The sequence below is a fragment of the Delphinapterus leucas genome, chromosome 16 (assembly GCF_059928025.1).
Source record: "Delphinapterus leucas isolate spDelLeu-1000000601 "Yukka" chromosome 16, BTC_Dleu_Yukka2, whole genome shotgun sequence".
In the NCBI taxonomy this organism is placed as follows: Eukaryota; Metazoa; Chordata; class Mammalia; order Artiodactyla; family Monodontidae; genus Delphinapterus; species Delphinapterus leucas.
In genome coordinates this window covers 4416635-4433768 of record NC_143144.1, presented here as the reverse complement: position 1 = coordinate 4433768, position 17134 = coordinate 4416635, and the positions used below count along the sequence as shown (strand labels likewise).

General features: G+C 45.1%; 1 protein-coding gene across 3 annotated transcripts in view; it reads right to left on the bottom strand.

Annotated features, from left to right (window-relative positions):
• The window catches only part of RAB4A (RAB4A, member RAS oncogene family), a 53589-nt gene that overhangs the window by 2652 nt on the left and 33803 nt on the right, over positions 1 to 17134 (bottom strand). Inside the window, exons 3-7 of one of the 3 annotated variants that reach the window (XM_022553232.2) lie at positions 16704 to 16818; positions 11058 to 11120; positions 9744 to 9898; positions 7517 to 7612; positions 3689 to 3823 (exon numbers count right to left, since the gene is read on the bottom strand). In XM_022553232.2, coding sequence (XP_022408940.1) covers positions 3708 to 3823; positions 7517 to 7612; positions 9744 to 9898; positions 11058 to 11120; positions 16704 to 16818 — 545 coding nt within the window. In that variant the 3' untranslated portion in view covers positions 3689 to 3707. Of the gene's footprint in view, positions 1 to 3688; positions 3824 to 7516; positions 7613 to 9743; positions 9899 to 11057; positions 11867 to 16703; positions 16819 to 17134 lie in introns of those variants that run through there. The other 2 variants (XM_030763511.2, XM_089897376.1) reach the window with 2 other exon arrangements.

The following is a 17134-nucleotide window of genomic DNA, read 5'->3' as shown; positions in this document are numbered from 1 at the left end:
GCCTTTTCCAGGATGTCACATAGTTGGAATCATGCAGTATGTAGCCTTTTCAGATTGGCTTTTTTTTTTTTTTTTGGCTGCACCGCATGGCATGTGGGATCTTAGTTCCCCGACCAAGGCTTGAACCTGTGCCCCCTGCATTGGAAGCGCGGAGTCTTAACCACTGCACCTCCAGGGAAATCCCCAGATTGGCTTCTTCCACTTAGTTATATGCCTTGAAGGCTTGACAGCTCATTTCTTTTTAGTGCTGAATAATATTCCATTGTCTGGATAGACCGCAGTTTACCCATTTGCCTTCCGAAGGACATCCTGTTTACTTGCAAGCTTTGGCAATTATGAATAATGCTGCTGTAAACATCCATGTGCAGGTTTTTGTGTGGACATAAGTTTTCAACTCCTTTGGGTTAATAGCAAGGAGTGAGACTGCTGGATCATATAGTAAGAGTATGTTTAGTTTCATTCATCTATCTACCTACCTATCTATCTACCTACCTACCTAATGGTTTTACCCGTGTTATACGATTGACAGTTTAAACACTGATTATAAACATGTCTTGCTAATTTATTTATTTTTAAGCATTACTCTTTTTTTTAAAATTTAATTTTTATTTTTGGCTGCGCTGGGTCTTTGTTGCAGTATGCGGGCTTCTCATTGCGGTGGCTTCTCTTGTTGCGGAGCACGGGCTCTAGGAGAACGGGCTTCAGTAGTGTAGCATTCGGGCTCAGTAGCTGTGGCACATGGGCTTAGCTGCTCCGCAGCATGTGGGATCTTCCTAGACCAGGGATCGAACCCGTGTCCCCTGCATTGGCAGGTGGATTCTTAAGCACTGCACCGCCAGGGAAGTCCTAAGGTTAGTTTTATAAGAAAATGCCAAGCTGTCTTCTAAAGTGGCTGCACCATTTTGCATTCCCACCAACAATGAACAAGAATTCCTACTGTTCTACATCCTCACCAGCATTTGGTGCTGTCAGGGTCTTGGACTGTGGCCATTCTAATAGGCTTGTAGTGATATCTCATTGTTTTACTTTGCTTTCTCCTTGATGGCATATGATGTGGAGTATGTTTTCGTATACTTATTGCCATCTGGATATCTTCTTCGGTGAGGTGTCTGTTAAGGTCTTTGGCCCGTTTTTAAATTGGGTTGTTTGTTTTCTTACTGTTGCGTTTTAAGAGGTCTTTGTGTATTTAGGATTAACAGTCCTTTATCAGGTATGTGTTTCACAAATATTTTCTCCTGGTCTATAGCTTGTCTACTAATTCTCTTGACATTGTCTTTTGCAGAGCAGAAGTTTTTATTTTTCATGAAGTCCAGCTTACCAATTCTTTCTTTCATGGATTGTGTCTTTAGTGCTGTGTCTAAAAAGTCATCACCACACCCTAGGTCATCTACATTTTCTTTTATCTTCTAGAGTTTTATAGTTTTGCATTTTACATTTAGGTCTACGATCCATCTGGAGTTAATTTTTGTGAAGGGTACAAGGTCTGGTATGTAGATTCATTTTTTTGCATGGATGTCCAGTTGTTCTAGCACCACTTGTTGAAAAGACTATTTCTGCTCCATTGTATTGCCTTTGCTCCTTTAACAAACATCGGTATGTGGGTGTATTTCTGGGCTCTCTATTCTGTTCCATTGATCTACTTGTCTATTATTTCACCAATACCATACTGTCTCGACTACTGTGGCTTTATAGTGTTTTGGAGTTGGGTAGTAACAGTCCTTCAACTTTGTTCTTCTCCCTCAATACTGTGTTGGCTATTATGGGTCTTTTGTCTCCTCTCCACATAGACTTCAGAATCAGTTTGGTTTTCCTCATATAGATGTTGTTAGAGTTCTACCTATTTCCTTTTTGGGGGGATGCTAATGTGAAGGGTATTGTGTTTTTCATTTCGAATTGCACTTGTTCATTGCTGGCATAGAGAAAAGTGATGGACTTTTGTATATTAACCTTGTATCTTGCAACTGTGCTATATAATCATTTATATAGTTTGTGGATTTTTTGGATTTTCTACACAGATTATCATCAGCCAACAAAGTTAGTTAATTTCTCTCTTCCCAGTCTGTGTACCTTTTATTTCCTTTTCTTATTGCATTAGCTAGGACCTCCAGTATGATGGTGAGAGGGGACCTCCTTGCCTTGATATTAATAGGAAAGCTTCAACTTTCTCACCATTAAGCAGGATGTTAGCAGTAGGTTTTGGGTAGATTTTCTTTATTAAGTTGAGGAGATTCCCCTCTATTCCTACTTTACTGAGAGCTTTCATTGTGAATGGATATTGGATTTTGTCAAATGATTTCTCTGCATCTCTTGATGAAATCATGTGATTTTTGTTCCCTGTTGATGTGACGATTACATTAATTGATTTTGGAATGTTGAACCAGCCCTGCATACCTGGGATAAATCCCACTTGGAAGGATGTAATTCTTTGTATACATTGTTGGATTCAATCTAACATTTTGTTGAGAATTTTTGCATCTATGTTCACAGGAGATACTAGTGTGTAGTTTTCTTTTCTTGTAATGTCTTTGTCTGGTTTTGGAATTAGGGTAGCGCTGGCCTCATAGAATGAGTTAGGAAGTGTTCTGTCTGCTTTTGTTCTGTGAAAGAGACTGAAGAGAACTGGTACAGTTTCTTCCTTAAATGTTTGGTGGAATTCACCCGTGAACCCGTGTGGGCCTGGTGCTTTCTGTTTTGGAAGATTATTAATTATTGGTTCAATTTCTTTAATAGACATAGGCCTATTCAGATTGTGTATTTGTTCTTGCATAAGTTTTGGCAAACTGTGTCTTTGATGGAATTGGTTTATTTCATGCAGGTTGTCAAGTTTGTGGGCACAGAGTTGTTCATAGCATTCCTTTATTATCCTTTTAATGTCGACAGACTCTGCAGTGATGCCCCCTCTTTCATTTCTGATATTAGTAATTATATATATATATATATATATATATATATATATATATATATTTCCCTTAGCCCGGCTAGAGTCACTGATTTTACTGGTCTTTTTCAAGGAGCCGGCTTTGGCTTCGTTGATTTTTCTCTATTGATCTCCTGCTCTAATTTTATTATTCCTTTTCTTCTGCCTACTCTGGCTTTAGTTTGCTCTTCTTTTTCTCGTTTTCTATGGTGGACACTTATATGATGGTACTTAGACCTTTCTTCTTTTCTAGTACGTGCACTCAATGCTATAAATTTCACTCTAAGTACTGTTTGTGTTGAATCTTCCCAAATTTTGATAAGTTGTGTTTTTTCATTTAGTTCAAAATATTCTTCCATTTCCCTTGAGATTGCTTCTTTCACTCATGTGTTATTTAGAAGTATGTTGTTTAATCCCCACGCATTTTGGATTTTCCAGTTAGCTTTCTGTTACTGATTTCTAGTTTAATTCCACTGTGGTCTGAGAGCAGACACTGGATGATTTCTATTCTTTTAAATGTGTTCAGGTGTGTTTTATGGCCCAGGATGTGGTCTGTTTTGGTGAGTGTTCCGTGTGAGCTTGAGAAGAATGTGTGAGCAGAGATTCTCACTGCTGAGAATCTCTAACTTTTAATTATGCAATCACCTCTCCTTTTCATAACGCGGCTGCAAAAAGCAGTGACAGCCTCCACCTCTAAGCCTGTGCGGGGCTATGGGTGGCGAACAGAGGGCGAGGCCGAAAGCGGCAGGGCGCCGCGACGCAGGCACCTACCTGTGCTCCCTGCGCTGCTTCAGCAGCCGCAGTCCTGTGCGCTCGGGGCCTGTGCGCGGCGTGGAGACCGCAGCTGTCTCAAGGCAGCATCTCCATACTGAATACCTGAGCCCATTCTTTCTGGGTCCAGCTCACCTGAGGACCAAGCAAGTCTTTAGAAAACGTTTTCATGTTTCTGTGATCCCCACAATATATTAAGTGAAAAAAGCAAAGTGCAGAACACTGTGTATATACAACACAATTTTGAATACAGAGGAAAAAATACACACGTTTGCTTGTATGGGCATAAAAACCTCTTTGGACGGATACATAAAGAACTGGTAATAATGGCTGACTTCAGAAAAGTGCTCTAGATAGCTAGGGGACAGGAGACGGGGTAACAGAGGGTGACTCACTCTATCCTCTCCTGCACTTTCTGGATTTGGAATTATGTGAATATATTATGTATACAAAGATTTAATTTAAAATTAAACCACAAATTAAAAAAGATACCATTTTTCACTTATGAGACTGGTAAAAACCCACGTATGATAATACACCCTGTGGGTGTGGCTTTAGTGAAATAAACACCTTCATTCACTGCTAGTGGGATGATAAACTGCTACAACCCCGATGGAGGAATTTGACAGCTTCTACCTAACTTCCAAATGCTTGTGTTCTTTAACGCAGCAAATCCACTTCTGGGAATTTATCCTATACATACACTCACACACATGTGAAATGATATACAAAAGGTTATTTACTGCAACATTTTTTGTTACAGCAAAATACTGGCAACAACTCAAATGCCCAAAGTAGACTGGTTAAATAAATTATGGCAATACACAAAATTGAACACTACATACACACACACATTATGTGTGCACATGTACATTAGCATATATATATGTATATGGAAGTCTCTAAATACTGATTTGTCATCACTGGTAGGTAGAGTAAGTGCAGAGTTCATAGTATGCTGACTTTTGTATAAAAAGGAGGGGAGAAAATAACGGTTTTTGAACCATATGAATGTACTGCCTCTTTAGAAAACTAAAATTAAAAAGTACTGCTGAAATGGATAAACAACAAGGTCCTACCGTAGAGCACAGGGAACTAGATTCAATATCCTGTGATAAACCATAATGGAAAAGAATATGGAAAAAAAATATATATGTATAACTGACGGAATCACTTTGCCGTACAACAGAAATGAACACAACATTGTAAATCAACTATACGTCAATAAAATCTAAAAAAAAAAAAAAGTACGGCTGAAGAGTTCTAACATGTCCTTATAGTTTTTTATCTGATGTAACTATGATTTGGATGATCTCAGAAGAAAAAGATCCTGAAAGCTTTATATGAATGAACTCACACACACTGTATTCAAGGGTGGACACCAAAGGGGGAGGTAAGCTAAAGAAACGCCCGTGTTGAGCCTGCTAATACGCAACATCACACCAATTTTCGTGACAACTATTGAGGCTCTAGTCTTTAAAAATAACAGTTCTGTACCAGCTTGAGGAAATTTTTGCTGCTGTTTTCAGGTCAAAAGACCACAGGAGGATGAAGCAGCCCTGTTCCTGCTGAGCCCAGCCCGCCGTCTGGGACCCTGGGGCTCTCCCACTACCTCGCCCGCCCCTACCTTCTCCGTCCGCTCCCCTCCCGCCTTCTCTCCTTTCCGTCCCTCTCGCTCCTCTCGGGTCACTTACTGAAACCTCTCGTTAAATTAACCGTCCTCCGGGGAGGCGCCAGGCTCTGCTTCCTCACCCCCTCTTGATGCTCCGCTGCCCCCTGTCTTCTCCTTGTCATTCTGCTGGTAAAGATGACTGGTGACTTCCTACTGCCCGCCCCACCGGACACTTTTCAGCTCACGTCTTGGCTCATGAGACTTTCCTCTGATGCATTTGATAACGAACAACCCTTTGGCTGAAGCTTGGCTAAAGTGATACCCACGTTCCCGGGTCTCTTCATATACCTCTGACTTCCCCCTCCTCTCTCTCATCCTCCGGTCTCCAGGGCTTCGCTCTGGGCCACTGCCCTCCCCAGCGATCAGCAGATCGCTGCGTGGTCTCGCTCCTTCCAGAGTTGCCACTACTCCTACAGACTGATGGCTCCCAAGCAGACACCGCCAGCCAGGAATTCTCCCCACAGCCTCCTGCATGCCTCCTCGCGTTTGTCCCAGCGACGCTGCCCAGGGAACACTCCAAAACAGAAGCATCTTGATTCCCTTGAACCGGCTTGCCCTCTGGCTCTGCCATGACCCTCTGGGTCCCCGAGTTACCCAGGTGTGACACCTAGTTGCCCTCAGCCCCTCCTCCCTTCCTGACCCCACCTCTCAGCCCCCTCCCCAGAGGCAACGGCCCCGCCCCGCTAGTTAGCATCTGAGTCACGATGCCACTGCCAAAACGTTTCTTGGATTCATCTATGTCTCTTCATCTCCGCTTCCACATCCTCGATAAAGCTTTAATCAGGCATCTTTTTTCGGATTACTCAAACATGCCTTTGTTGCTATCCTGGCCATCGGCCCTGGGCTCCCTCCAGTATGTCCCTGATGTGACCACCCACACACACGATCTGCCTCCAGCCACAATCTGACCATGTCATTCACGGCCCCCGCCCCTGAATGGCCACTCACCCCTACCGCAGTGCTCAGTCGTGGACGAACATCAGAATTAATCACACGAGAGAGCGTTTTAAAATCTGATGCTGAAGGCCTAATTCAGCATCTCTAGGGGCGGGTCTTGGAATTCAAACTTTTATGCATCCCAGGAGGCTCTAGCATACAGGCAGGGCGGAGACTCGGTCACGCTTTACAGGGTAAAGTTCTAGGTCCCGGATCACGATCCCTGGCCTGGCTGCTGCCTCTCCTCAGCCTTCTCTCCTGCCATTCCCCGCTGTGGTCCTTCTGTTCTAGAAACTTCAACTTCTCCCCCAGTGTCCACTAGCGCTGTCCCTGCTGGCCTCCCCTCCTCACACTTGACAGCCTGAGCTTGGTCACCACCTCCTCCTGGAAGCCCTTCCTGATATCACCTCCTAAGCAGGTAGGTTCTCCTCCTTCGTGTGCCCCAAGATCCTGTGCGCTTCTCAGTTACTGTATCGACCACACCGTATTATAAGTATCTTTTGACTGCTTCCCATGAAAGACAGTTTCTTGAGGGCAAGGGTTGTGATTAATTTATTTCTGTATCCCAGCACCTGACAAAGAACAGGCATTCAGATATTTGAATGAATCAATTAAAAACTGAATGTCCACATATAATTGCGGTGATACTTAAATAAAAAGTAACTCTAATAAATGACAACTACATATTACTTTGTCAGCTGCCTAAATTAGGGGTATTGTAAATTTATTTTTACTGAAGCAGCAAACAGAACAATGATGAGATAGGTTACTACTGAGGCACACTCAGTGAGCTTCGGGAGTAAATTCTCCCCGATGCCTGATCTAAACCAGCGGCACCCCGCGAGGTGCCCATAGATCACGCCAATCCACCACACACGACTGCTGGCCCAGCACAGTCCGAGGTGCTGACGGAGCGCGGACAAAGGTCCGTTCTTCCTGAAGTGATGGCTCCAACAAAGGCTGTGGTTCTAAAAGCAAACACGCCCTGACACCCTGACTCTGTCCCTTCCGTCACTGGGGCCAAGGAGGCCGCCGTGAAGGAGGCGTGGGCTCCCACCTCAGCCGCGGACAAGACCTTCAAGCCCGTGAGTGGTGACTGCAGGTCGGCAGGGGGAGAGGCCGCTCTGACCAAAGCACTCCTGGAAGTACTGAAAAGTGACACTACTGAGCTAGAGAGGAAACGACGCTAAAGGAAAGTTTATTAATGGAAAGCCTTTTACCTGATTCAATTTTGTTAAGTATTTTTCTCGCACACTGTACAAAGGCCTCTTCCACGTTCTCCCCGGTTAGTGCACTCGTTTCCAGAAACATCAGCTCTGAAATCGACATCAAACAAAACACGAAGCCATATTAAGAAGACAATCACAATTATCCGATTCATAACTGCCAGCTTGGTACACTCTTAGAATAATAGACGAAATAAATTTAGTACTTAAAACCAGGTATTTCTGCAAATATGAAATCAATGCCAAAATATTTTTTTAAATATTAGAAGAAATCTAACTTTTTCCGAAAAGTAACTAGTATTTTGTGCTAGCACTTAAATGTGTTGAAGAAACTAAGCAAGCAGGACGCTGGTAAGGAAGCAGGCTGGCTGAAGGCACCCGGCTGTTGATATAAGACAAAGTAGCAGTTGCCTTCCCAATAGTCTCCACGTCACCACAGATACAACCTACAAGTGCTGACATCTGGTGAGCCGCCCTGACAGTGAGGGGACCTTACACGAATGAGCCCTCTTATGCACCAGCTGGTGACTCATGCAGCAGAAGGCTGCTCTCTTGCTTTTGTGAGCAAACCACAACCTCTCCAGACCTTTCTTTCCTTCCTTGTAAAAATGAGTTTCATTTAAATGACAGATACATTCCTTTCGACCTTTAACATTCTAAGCGTGCATGTTTCTAAACAGCTTCTTTACAAACTCATGAAGGCTTCTGTTTATTTTCCTAGCAGAAACCCTGCTCGTTTGTGAGAGTGTAAGTGGGTGGTCCTGGAGTCCAACTGAAAGGTGATAGTAGGATATTTTAGTTGTTGACTGCTTCCAAAAATTAAAGTTATTTTAAAATGTCTGAATTCTTTTTTTTTAAACCTAAGCTATGTTTTTCTAAGTATCTTTTTTCTTTTTTTGTGAGATAAGTGTTTTTGTTTTTTTTTTTACATCTTTATTGGAGTATAATTGCTTTACAATGGTGTGTTCGTTTCTGTTTTATAACAAAGTGAATCAGTTATACATATACATATGTTCCCATATCCCCTCCCTCTTGCGTCTCCCTCCCTCCCACCCTCCCTATCCCACCCCTCTAGGTCACAAAGCACCGAGCTGATCTCCCTGTGCTATGCGGCTGCTTCCCACTAGCTAGCTATTTTACGTTTGGTAGTGTATATATGTCCATGCCACTCTCTCACTTTGTCCCAGCTTACCCTTCCCCCTCTCCATGTCCTCAAGTCCATTCTCTAGGAGGTCTGCATCTTTATTCCCGTCTTACCCCTAGGTTCTTCATGACATTTTTTTTCTTAAATTCCATATATATGTGTTAGCATACGGTATTTGTCTTTCTCTTTCTGACTTACTTCACTCTGTATGACAGACTCTAGGTCTATCCACCTCATTACAAATAACTCAATTTCGTTTCTTTTTATGGCTGAGTAATATTCCATTGTATATATGTGCCACATCTTCTTTATCCATTCATCCGATGATGGACACTTAGGTTGTTTCCATCTCCTGGCTACTGTAAATAGTGGTGCAATGAACATTTTGGTACATGACTCTTTTTGAATTATGGTTTTCTCAGGGTATATGCCCAGTAGTGAATTCTTCTCACTCAGCTGTCTGTAAGCAACTATTAATTTTACGTGTCATCCTTATGTATTCTAGATGGAAATTCAGAGAAGTTTAAAAGGCATCTTTAGCCAAATGACTTAAATTTAATGTAAGTGAAATACAGCCAATTAGTCCAGTATGTCTTCTACTGCTTCCCTTTCTATTTACGTCTAATATTTCACTAACTTAGCTTCAAATTACATTTTATAAAAGATGACATCATCTGATTAGGGCCTTTAAAGATGGTTATAAATTTCACTTTAAACCAAGACCTGTGATATCAAAGATCCTAGACTGAAAAGTCACCACAGAATGCTAAGAGATTAGCTTTTATCATCATAGTAACCTCTTTTTTTTTTTTTTTTGCCCACACCACGCGGCATGCGGGATCTTAGTTCCCTGACCGGGGATGGAACCTGCGCTCCCTAAAGTGGAAGCACAGAGTCTGAACCGCTGGACCACCAGGGAAGTCCCTCATCATAGTAACCTTCGTGGGCAGAATGCAATAGGGTGAGACTATGTTAAGTGAGTCTAATGTACAGTAAAAACAATAGGAAGTTCCACACTTCCTAACTACAGCTGCATCTTAAACCTCCAGCAGGTGTGACAGGTGCAAGGCCACTTGCCATTTTCCTGAGCAAATCGGGAGGCTTCTAGGAAAGTGACTTCCCGATCGGGGTCCAGGTCCTTCTTGTTCCCACAGAGGATGATGACGATGCTCTGACTCGCGAGCATTCTGGCATCTGTTAACCAATTAGTAAGCGCATTGTAGGTTTCCCGGCTGCGTAACATAAGATTATGAAAACAGCACATGTATTTTATAAAGCTAGCAACTCTTTCCAGCCACTCACGCCACTCCCAGCGCTTCTACACACGCAGGGCAATGCCCACAGCCTTTAAGGTGACGCAGACAATCTGGGTGCCCCTGGTGTACACCACACCCACAGGGTGCATTTCATCTTGTTTCCACGAAAGTGAGGCAACAAGCCAGAAGCTTGCTGTCTGTTGTCTGCCCAAGCAGGGTCAGTATTTACTGGGCTCTCGGTTCATGCAACATGCGAGCAGGACCTAAGGCTAACTGCTGCCACTCAACGGATCCGTGTGACGCGCTGGTACTTCGCTTCACACGAATTTAACACACTGATTCTCTGTAAGGACTCTGTGACACAGACTCTTATTATCTCCTGTTTCCACAAGAAACCTGAGGCCCAGAGAGACTAAGTTGCCCAAAGTCACACAAGCAGCCAGTGGCAGAGCCAGGACTGGATCAGGTGCATCCACCTTCAGGACTGTTTTCAGCCCTCATCTATCTAAGGATAAAACTCTCAAAAAAAAAAAAAAAAAAACTCTCGTATATTCTAAGGACTGACCGAGGAACTGAACTTTACATTTAATTGTGATACCTGGGTGATAGCTACACGCAGGACAGTGCACTCAGATCCTTACGATGGGCCAAGAGCTCTACGTGAACCAAATCAACCACCCAACAACCTCACGAGTATTACGTGGTCATTACTCCATGGAACAGACAAGGAAACTAAAGTCCAGACAGCGGAGCACCTCGCCGGAGGACTCACACCGCTGGTGACGGCAAGTGGGCTTTGAACCCAGGCTGTCCCAGCCTAGAGCCTGTGCTTGATGGAGGTCCGTTACTTCTAATAATTTACCACACGCAAAGCTTCACTTTGCAAACCTTAAGGAAAGTATCAAAACATCATGTTAAAAGAAACATGACACTGGGGGTGCTTATCTATCTGAAGCTTGGGAACATGCTGCTTTACATGGTAAAGTGGTGGAAGGGGCTGCTTCGAAAACGCCCAAGACCCCCAGGAAAAGGGCTGAGGGGCTTCCCGCCCCACAGCCCTGCCACCGACGTGCCCAGCACACCCGCGGGGAGGCTCGGACCTCGGGGAGCACAGGCCGGCGAGGGGTGTCATTACCTGGTGATGTCATAGACGAGCAGCGCCCCTGCCGCACCCCTGTAGTAGCTTCTCGTCACAGACCTGGAAGAGTTACAGGCTTTCACTTTCCACCACGCAGAGCCCGTACCCCTGAGCACCATCTTCCCACACAAAACACCCATTTTTGCCTTGGAAACCACAACATAGGGACGGAGGTGGCTTTAAAGAGAAATGATTCAAAGTTATCTGAACATGGGCATGAAGGGCTGTCCTGCCTGAAATCGTGTCACAGGAGTGACAGGGAGGTGGGGGCGTGAGGCTGGGATGAGTGTCATCCTCCCTGGAGGGCGTGAGGCTGACCCGCACAACTGAGGGTGCCTTTGAGAACGTCGGAGGAGGGGCAGAAAGGGGGCATCACAGAGTCCCAGGGCACGAAGCCCATGGCAGCCCCTCTGCTTGCCCGGGGTCCGTGCCTTCCTGCGGACGAGGGGCCGCGCGTGGCTGCGCCCCCGACGCCCGGCCGCGTGGCCTCACCTGTCTTCAGCGAGTCCCCACCCGAACGCATCTCGCCCGTTCCCACAAGCTCCAGGATTTCTCCTGCAGTAACACACCTTCTACCCTGTATCTCGACTCTCTCCCTGCGTGTGAAGACTTCCCCACTCGCAGAATACAGTGGGCTGCGGCACCTCCCATCTTGGACGAGAGCCAGGCAGGCGGAGCTGCCGTCCCATCGTGGGCCCCTCGCGCACCCACACGTCTCAGGAGCTGCTTCACCAGCACCGCCTCCTCCTGCCCCAAGGACATAGCAGCTCCACCGACCCCGCGGCACCTGCCCTCCCCCGCTGCCTGGACCCTCCCCCCGCCCCCAGGCCGCAGCCCCACTCCCTCCCGGTCTCCTCTCACACCAGCTACTCTGGACCATTCCTCTGAATCTGCCCCGCTGGTCCTGGAGCTCCTTCCCCCAGGCTGGGTCCTGGGCTCTCCCTTTTTTTTTACATCTTTATTGGAGTATAATTGCTTTACAATGGTGTATTCGTTTCTGCTTTATAACAAAGTGAATCAGCTATACATATACATATGTCCCCATATCCCCTCCCTCTTTCGTCTCCCTCCCTCCCACCCTCCCTATCCCACCCCTCTAGGTGGCCACAAAGCACCGAGCTGATCTCCCTGTGCTATGAGGCTGCTTCCCACTAGCTATCTGTTTTACGTTTGGTAGTGGATATATGTCCATGCCTCTCTCTTTTCTCCCAACGCTCTCAACTCCGGTTTAATCCTCAGCTCAGCCTACTTCCGTAAGAGCCATCCGCCAGCCCGGCAACTCTGTGTGACCACAATGCACGCGTCACAGTCAACATCTCAGGCAGAACTCTGGCTCCCGGCCTACAGGCCCCTCCGGGAGGCGGCCCCACCACCCACTCTGTTTACACAGCCAGGAATCTCTCCACCCACTCTGTGCCCATCACAAAGTGATGTGACACAACGTGTCCCACAGTGGACACATCCGTCAGGACCCGTCTCACCAACTGGTCAGCTCCTACACCGTGCACGTCTCTACACCTTCACCAGCACCGTCCTGATCCGAACCACCAGCTCTGCCTGGAGCCCTGCCACGCGCGTCCCCTCTGTCACCTGTGGCCCTCAGCCCCTCCTCCAGGTCTTCCTCGAGGCCTGCAAGGCCCTGGTGCTCAGGGACTGGGGCTCAAGTTCAACCCCCAATGGTCAGTGATCGAATCGATCGTGCCTACGGACTGGAACCTCCCTAAGGACCCCTAAGAAATGGGGCTCAGACAGCTCCCGCCACCTCCCTGTTCCCCAGGCTGGGGTCCCGGTGGCTCCATCTTCCTCTCTTGGTTCCTCCCTTGTGCTGGTGAAGCATATCGGAGAACATATGAAAGACCACCTTTGTTTTCCTCCATTCTTGTATAACTGAAGGTATTTCTGATTTTATTCTTACACTTAATGGAGAGTTTGGCTGAGTTCAGAATTTTAGGTTGGAAAAGAATTTTTCACGTTGAGTTTTGAAGGCAAGGCTTAGTTATCTCCTAGCTTCCAGGCGCTGCTGCTGAAGACTCCGCTGCAATTCTCGTTTTCGATTCTTGATATGTGATTTGCTCTTCCCTCCTGGAATCTTTTGGCATCTTCACTTCATCCCTGGTGTTGTGAAATTTTACGTGGCAGACCTGGTCTGGATGTTTCCCCCCTCATCTGTGTTTGGTGTAAGGTGGAATCTTACAGAGTCTCATTCCTCTAGTGGAAAATGTTCTTCAATTGTTTCTTTTACTGTTTCTTCTGCTCTTCTGTCTTCGGGAAGGCTTAACTGGTAAGGCCTTGAGCTTCCTGGACTGACTCTGTATGATTTCTTATGTTGTCTCTCTTTTTTTTTTTTTTTTTTTGTGGTACACGGGCCTCTCACTGTTGTGGCCTCTCCCGTTGCGGAGCACAGGCTCCGGACGCACAGGCTCAGCGGCCATGGCTCAGGAGCCCAGCTGCTCCGCGGCATGTGGGATATTCCCGGACCGGGGCACGAACCCGTGTCCCCTGCATCGGCAGGCGGACTCTCAACCACTGAGCCACCAGGGAAGCCCTTATGTTGTCTCTTCCCTTTCTCATCTCAAGTTTACCGTTTCACTTTCTGGAAGGGCACTACTTTATTTAATATATTATTTTAAATTTGCTCTTTTTAAATTACAAGTTTGTTCTCATTCCCTGAACACAATATCTACTCTTATTGCTGAGGATACTGTAGTTTTAGTTTCTGTCTATTCCCTGAAAGTTCCTATTTTCTTTATTTTGGGCTCTTTGTCTTATCCTAAAAACTTTCGTCAAGTGTCTGCTGATCCTTGGTTGATCATATATATTCAAGAACAAGGATGCCAAACTCTAAAAGACGCTCTTTATGTGTGGGCTATTCACTGTGAGATGGCTGGACAGAAATTGGGCTATTTCATTGGGGAGCCAAAATGTTAGTATCTTTAAGCCTTTTCTTTGGGGCTATTTTTCTGCAGATAAGAATCGTTTCTCCTGCCTGAGACATACACACTTGGCTGCCAGCAGCTAAGGAAGAGGTGGGGGAAGAGGGTGAGGGTCAGCAGACTTTCACTTAATTTCTGTCTTTCCAGTCCTTGCCTCACTCATCCCTGCCCTCGGGTGGGCCTCTACTTTTAGTTTTTAGAGGAACCTCCATACTGTTCTCCATAGTGGCTGCATCAACTTACATTCTCACCAACAGCACAGGATGGGTTCGCTTTTCTCCACACCCTCTACAGCATTTATTGTTTGTAGACTTTTTGATGTTGGCCATTCTGACCAGTGTGAGGTGGTACCTCACTGTAGTTCTGATTTGCATTTCTCTAATAATTAGTGACATTGAGAATCTTTTCATGTGCCTGTTGGCCATCTGTATGTCTTCTTTGGAGAAATGTCTATTTAGGTCTCCTGCCCATTATTTGATTGGGTTGTTTGGGTTTTTTTGATATTGAGCTGCATGCTGTTTGTATATTTTGGAGATTAATCCTTTGTCAGCTGGTTCGTTTGCAAATATTTTCTCCCATTCTGAGGGTGGTCTTTTTGCCTTGTTTATGGTTTCCTTTGCTGTGCAAAAGCTTTTAAGTTTAATTAGGTCCCATTTGTGTATTTTTGCTTTTATTTTCATTATTTAAGGAGACGGATCAAAATAGATATTGCTGCGATTCATGCCAATGAGCGTTCTGCCTCTGCTTTTCCTGCAGGAGTTTTACAGTACCTGGTCTTACATTTAGGTCTTCAATCCATTTTTAGTTTATTTTTGCATATGGTGTTAGGGAGTGTTCTAATTTCATTCTTTTACACGTAGGTGTCCAGTTTTCCCAGCACCACTTATCGAAGAGACTGTCTTTTCTCCATTGTATATTCTTGCCTCCTCTGTGGAAGATGAATTGACCATCGGTGTGTGGGTTTATTTCTGGGCTCTCTATTCTGTTCCACTCACCCATATGTCCATTTTTCTGCCAGTACCACACTGTTTTTTTTTTTTTAAATAAGAAAGTCCTTCTAAGTCTGTCCAAGGTACTTTCTCTTTTTTAAAAAATAAATTTATATATTTATTTATTTATTGGCTGCGTTGGGTCTTCATTGCTGAGCGTGGGCCTTCTCTAGTTGCAGCGAGCGGGGGCTACTCTTCGGTGTGGTGTGTGGGCTTCTCATTGCGGTGGTTTTTCTTGTGGCAGAACACAGGCTCTAGGTGTGCAGGCTTCAGTAGTTGTGGCACGTGGGCGCAGTAGTTGTGGCTTGCAGGCTCTAGAGCGCAGGCTCGGTAGTTGGTGGTGCACGGGCTTAGTTGCTCCGCGGCTTGTGGGATCTTCCCAGACCAGGTCTCGAACCCATGTCCTCTGCATTCGCAGGCAGATTCTTTTTTTTTAAATTTATTTTTATTTATTTATTTGTTTATTGTTTTGGCTGTGTTGGGTCTTCGTTTCTGTGCAAGGGCTTTCTCTAGTTGTGACGAGCAGGGGGCACTCTTCATCGCGGTGTGCAGCCCTCTCACTATCGTGGCCTCTCTTGTTGCAGAGCACAGGCTCCAGATGTGCAGGCTCAGCAGTTGTGGCTCACGGGCCCAGTTGCTCCGCGGCATGTGGGACCTTCCCAGACCAGGGCTCGAACCCATGTTCTCTGCATTGGCAGACAGATTCTTAACCACTGCGCCACCAGGGAAGTCCTACCATGCTGTTCTGATTACAATAGCTTTATAGTGATACTGTCTGAAGTCTAGTTATGATACTTTTTTTTTTTTTTTGCGGTACGCGGGCCTCTCACTGTTGTGGCCTCTCCCGTTGCGGAGCACAGGCTCCGGACGCGCAGGCTCAGCGGCCACGGCTCACGGGCCCAGCTGCTCCACGGCATGTGAGACCTCCCGGACCGGGGCACGAACCCAGGTCTCCTGCATCGGCAGGCGGCCCTCTCAACCACTGCACCACCAGGGAAGCTCTAGTTACGATACTTTTGAAGCAAACAATTATTGCGCATTTAAAATATTATACCTGACTTTAAGTGAAATGCTTGCACTGGGACTGAGTTTTATTTAACTGCATTTTGTAACTGTGAATATCTGTTCTGTTTGACTTTCTGTATCTATTCAAAAAAACACAACTAAAATATTAATCTACTTTCCTGCTTTAGTAGTTACAGAATATCAAACATGGAACCTATCTGCTGTGGACTGTGGTCATCATTCCAAACGTCAATCATGACTTCAGCGTAATGCAAGTGCTGAGGAGAGAATATTCTGTGGAATGTTTTAATGTAAAGCAAAACCAATCCCCAAAGAGGTTTTAAAAAATTCTCCTTTTAAAGTGAAATACAGAGAAAAATTGTTTGTGCTACTACTTTGCCTTGCTTTTAATCCAAAAGTAATGTGTGGAATATGCAATGCCACGACCTCCTAATGTACCACTAGGTCCCAAAGAATAAATTTGCCTCCAAATTAGGATGCGTGCACTCGGAAGAGATTCTAACGTATTCTTTCGTAAATCAATGCTATGTGGAGAAAAACTGACTTTTAGCTTGTCTTAAAGCTTCCAGAGGTGAACTTTCTAAAATCTGTGAGGGTGTGGGGAGGGAGGAGGGGACCACATACATTATGAGAATATAATTGATTATTTCAAACCCACTTTTCAAATATTTTTATTAAGTTAGAGAAAAAGCTACCTGAATCGCTCTTGGCCTGCTGTGTCCCATATCTGTAACTTTACATATTTACCACCAACATTTATTATCTTTGAGCCAAATTCCACTCCTATTGTGTGATTTGAGTCATCTTTGACTGAAAAAGAAAAAGAAATTTTATTTTAGAACGTTAGGGAAACAGGCTTATAGATTTATACAAGTAACACTGAAATCAAGAGTGCTGTCAATGGAAAATGTAATTTACTGTTGCCATTCATTTCTCCAACAGTCAGATGCTAATAAGCACTCACTGTTTTAAACAGAATACACACAGTTCCTGTTCTCAAAGAGACAATAAAGCTTCTTCTCAAAACACCTAAACGAGCCATGTATTTAAAGCTGAGGCTTGGTGGCCACGCCATGTAAGACCACATCTACCTGACCACCGCTAAGGTTCTCGTGAATGGCAACTG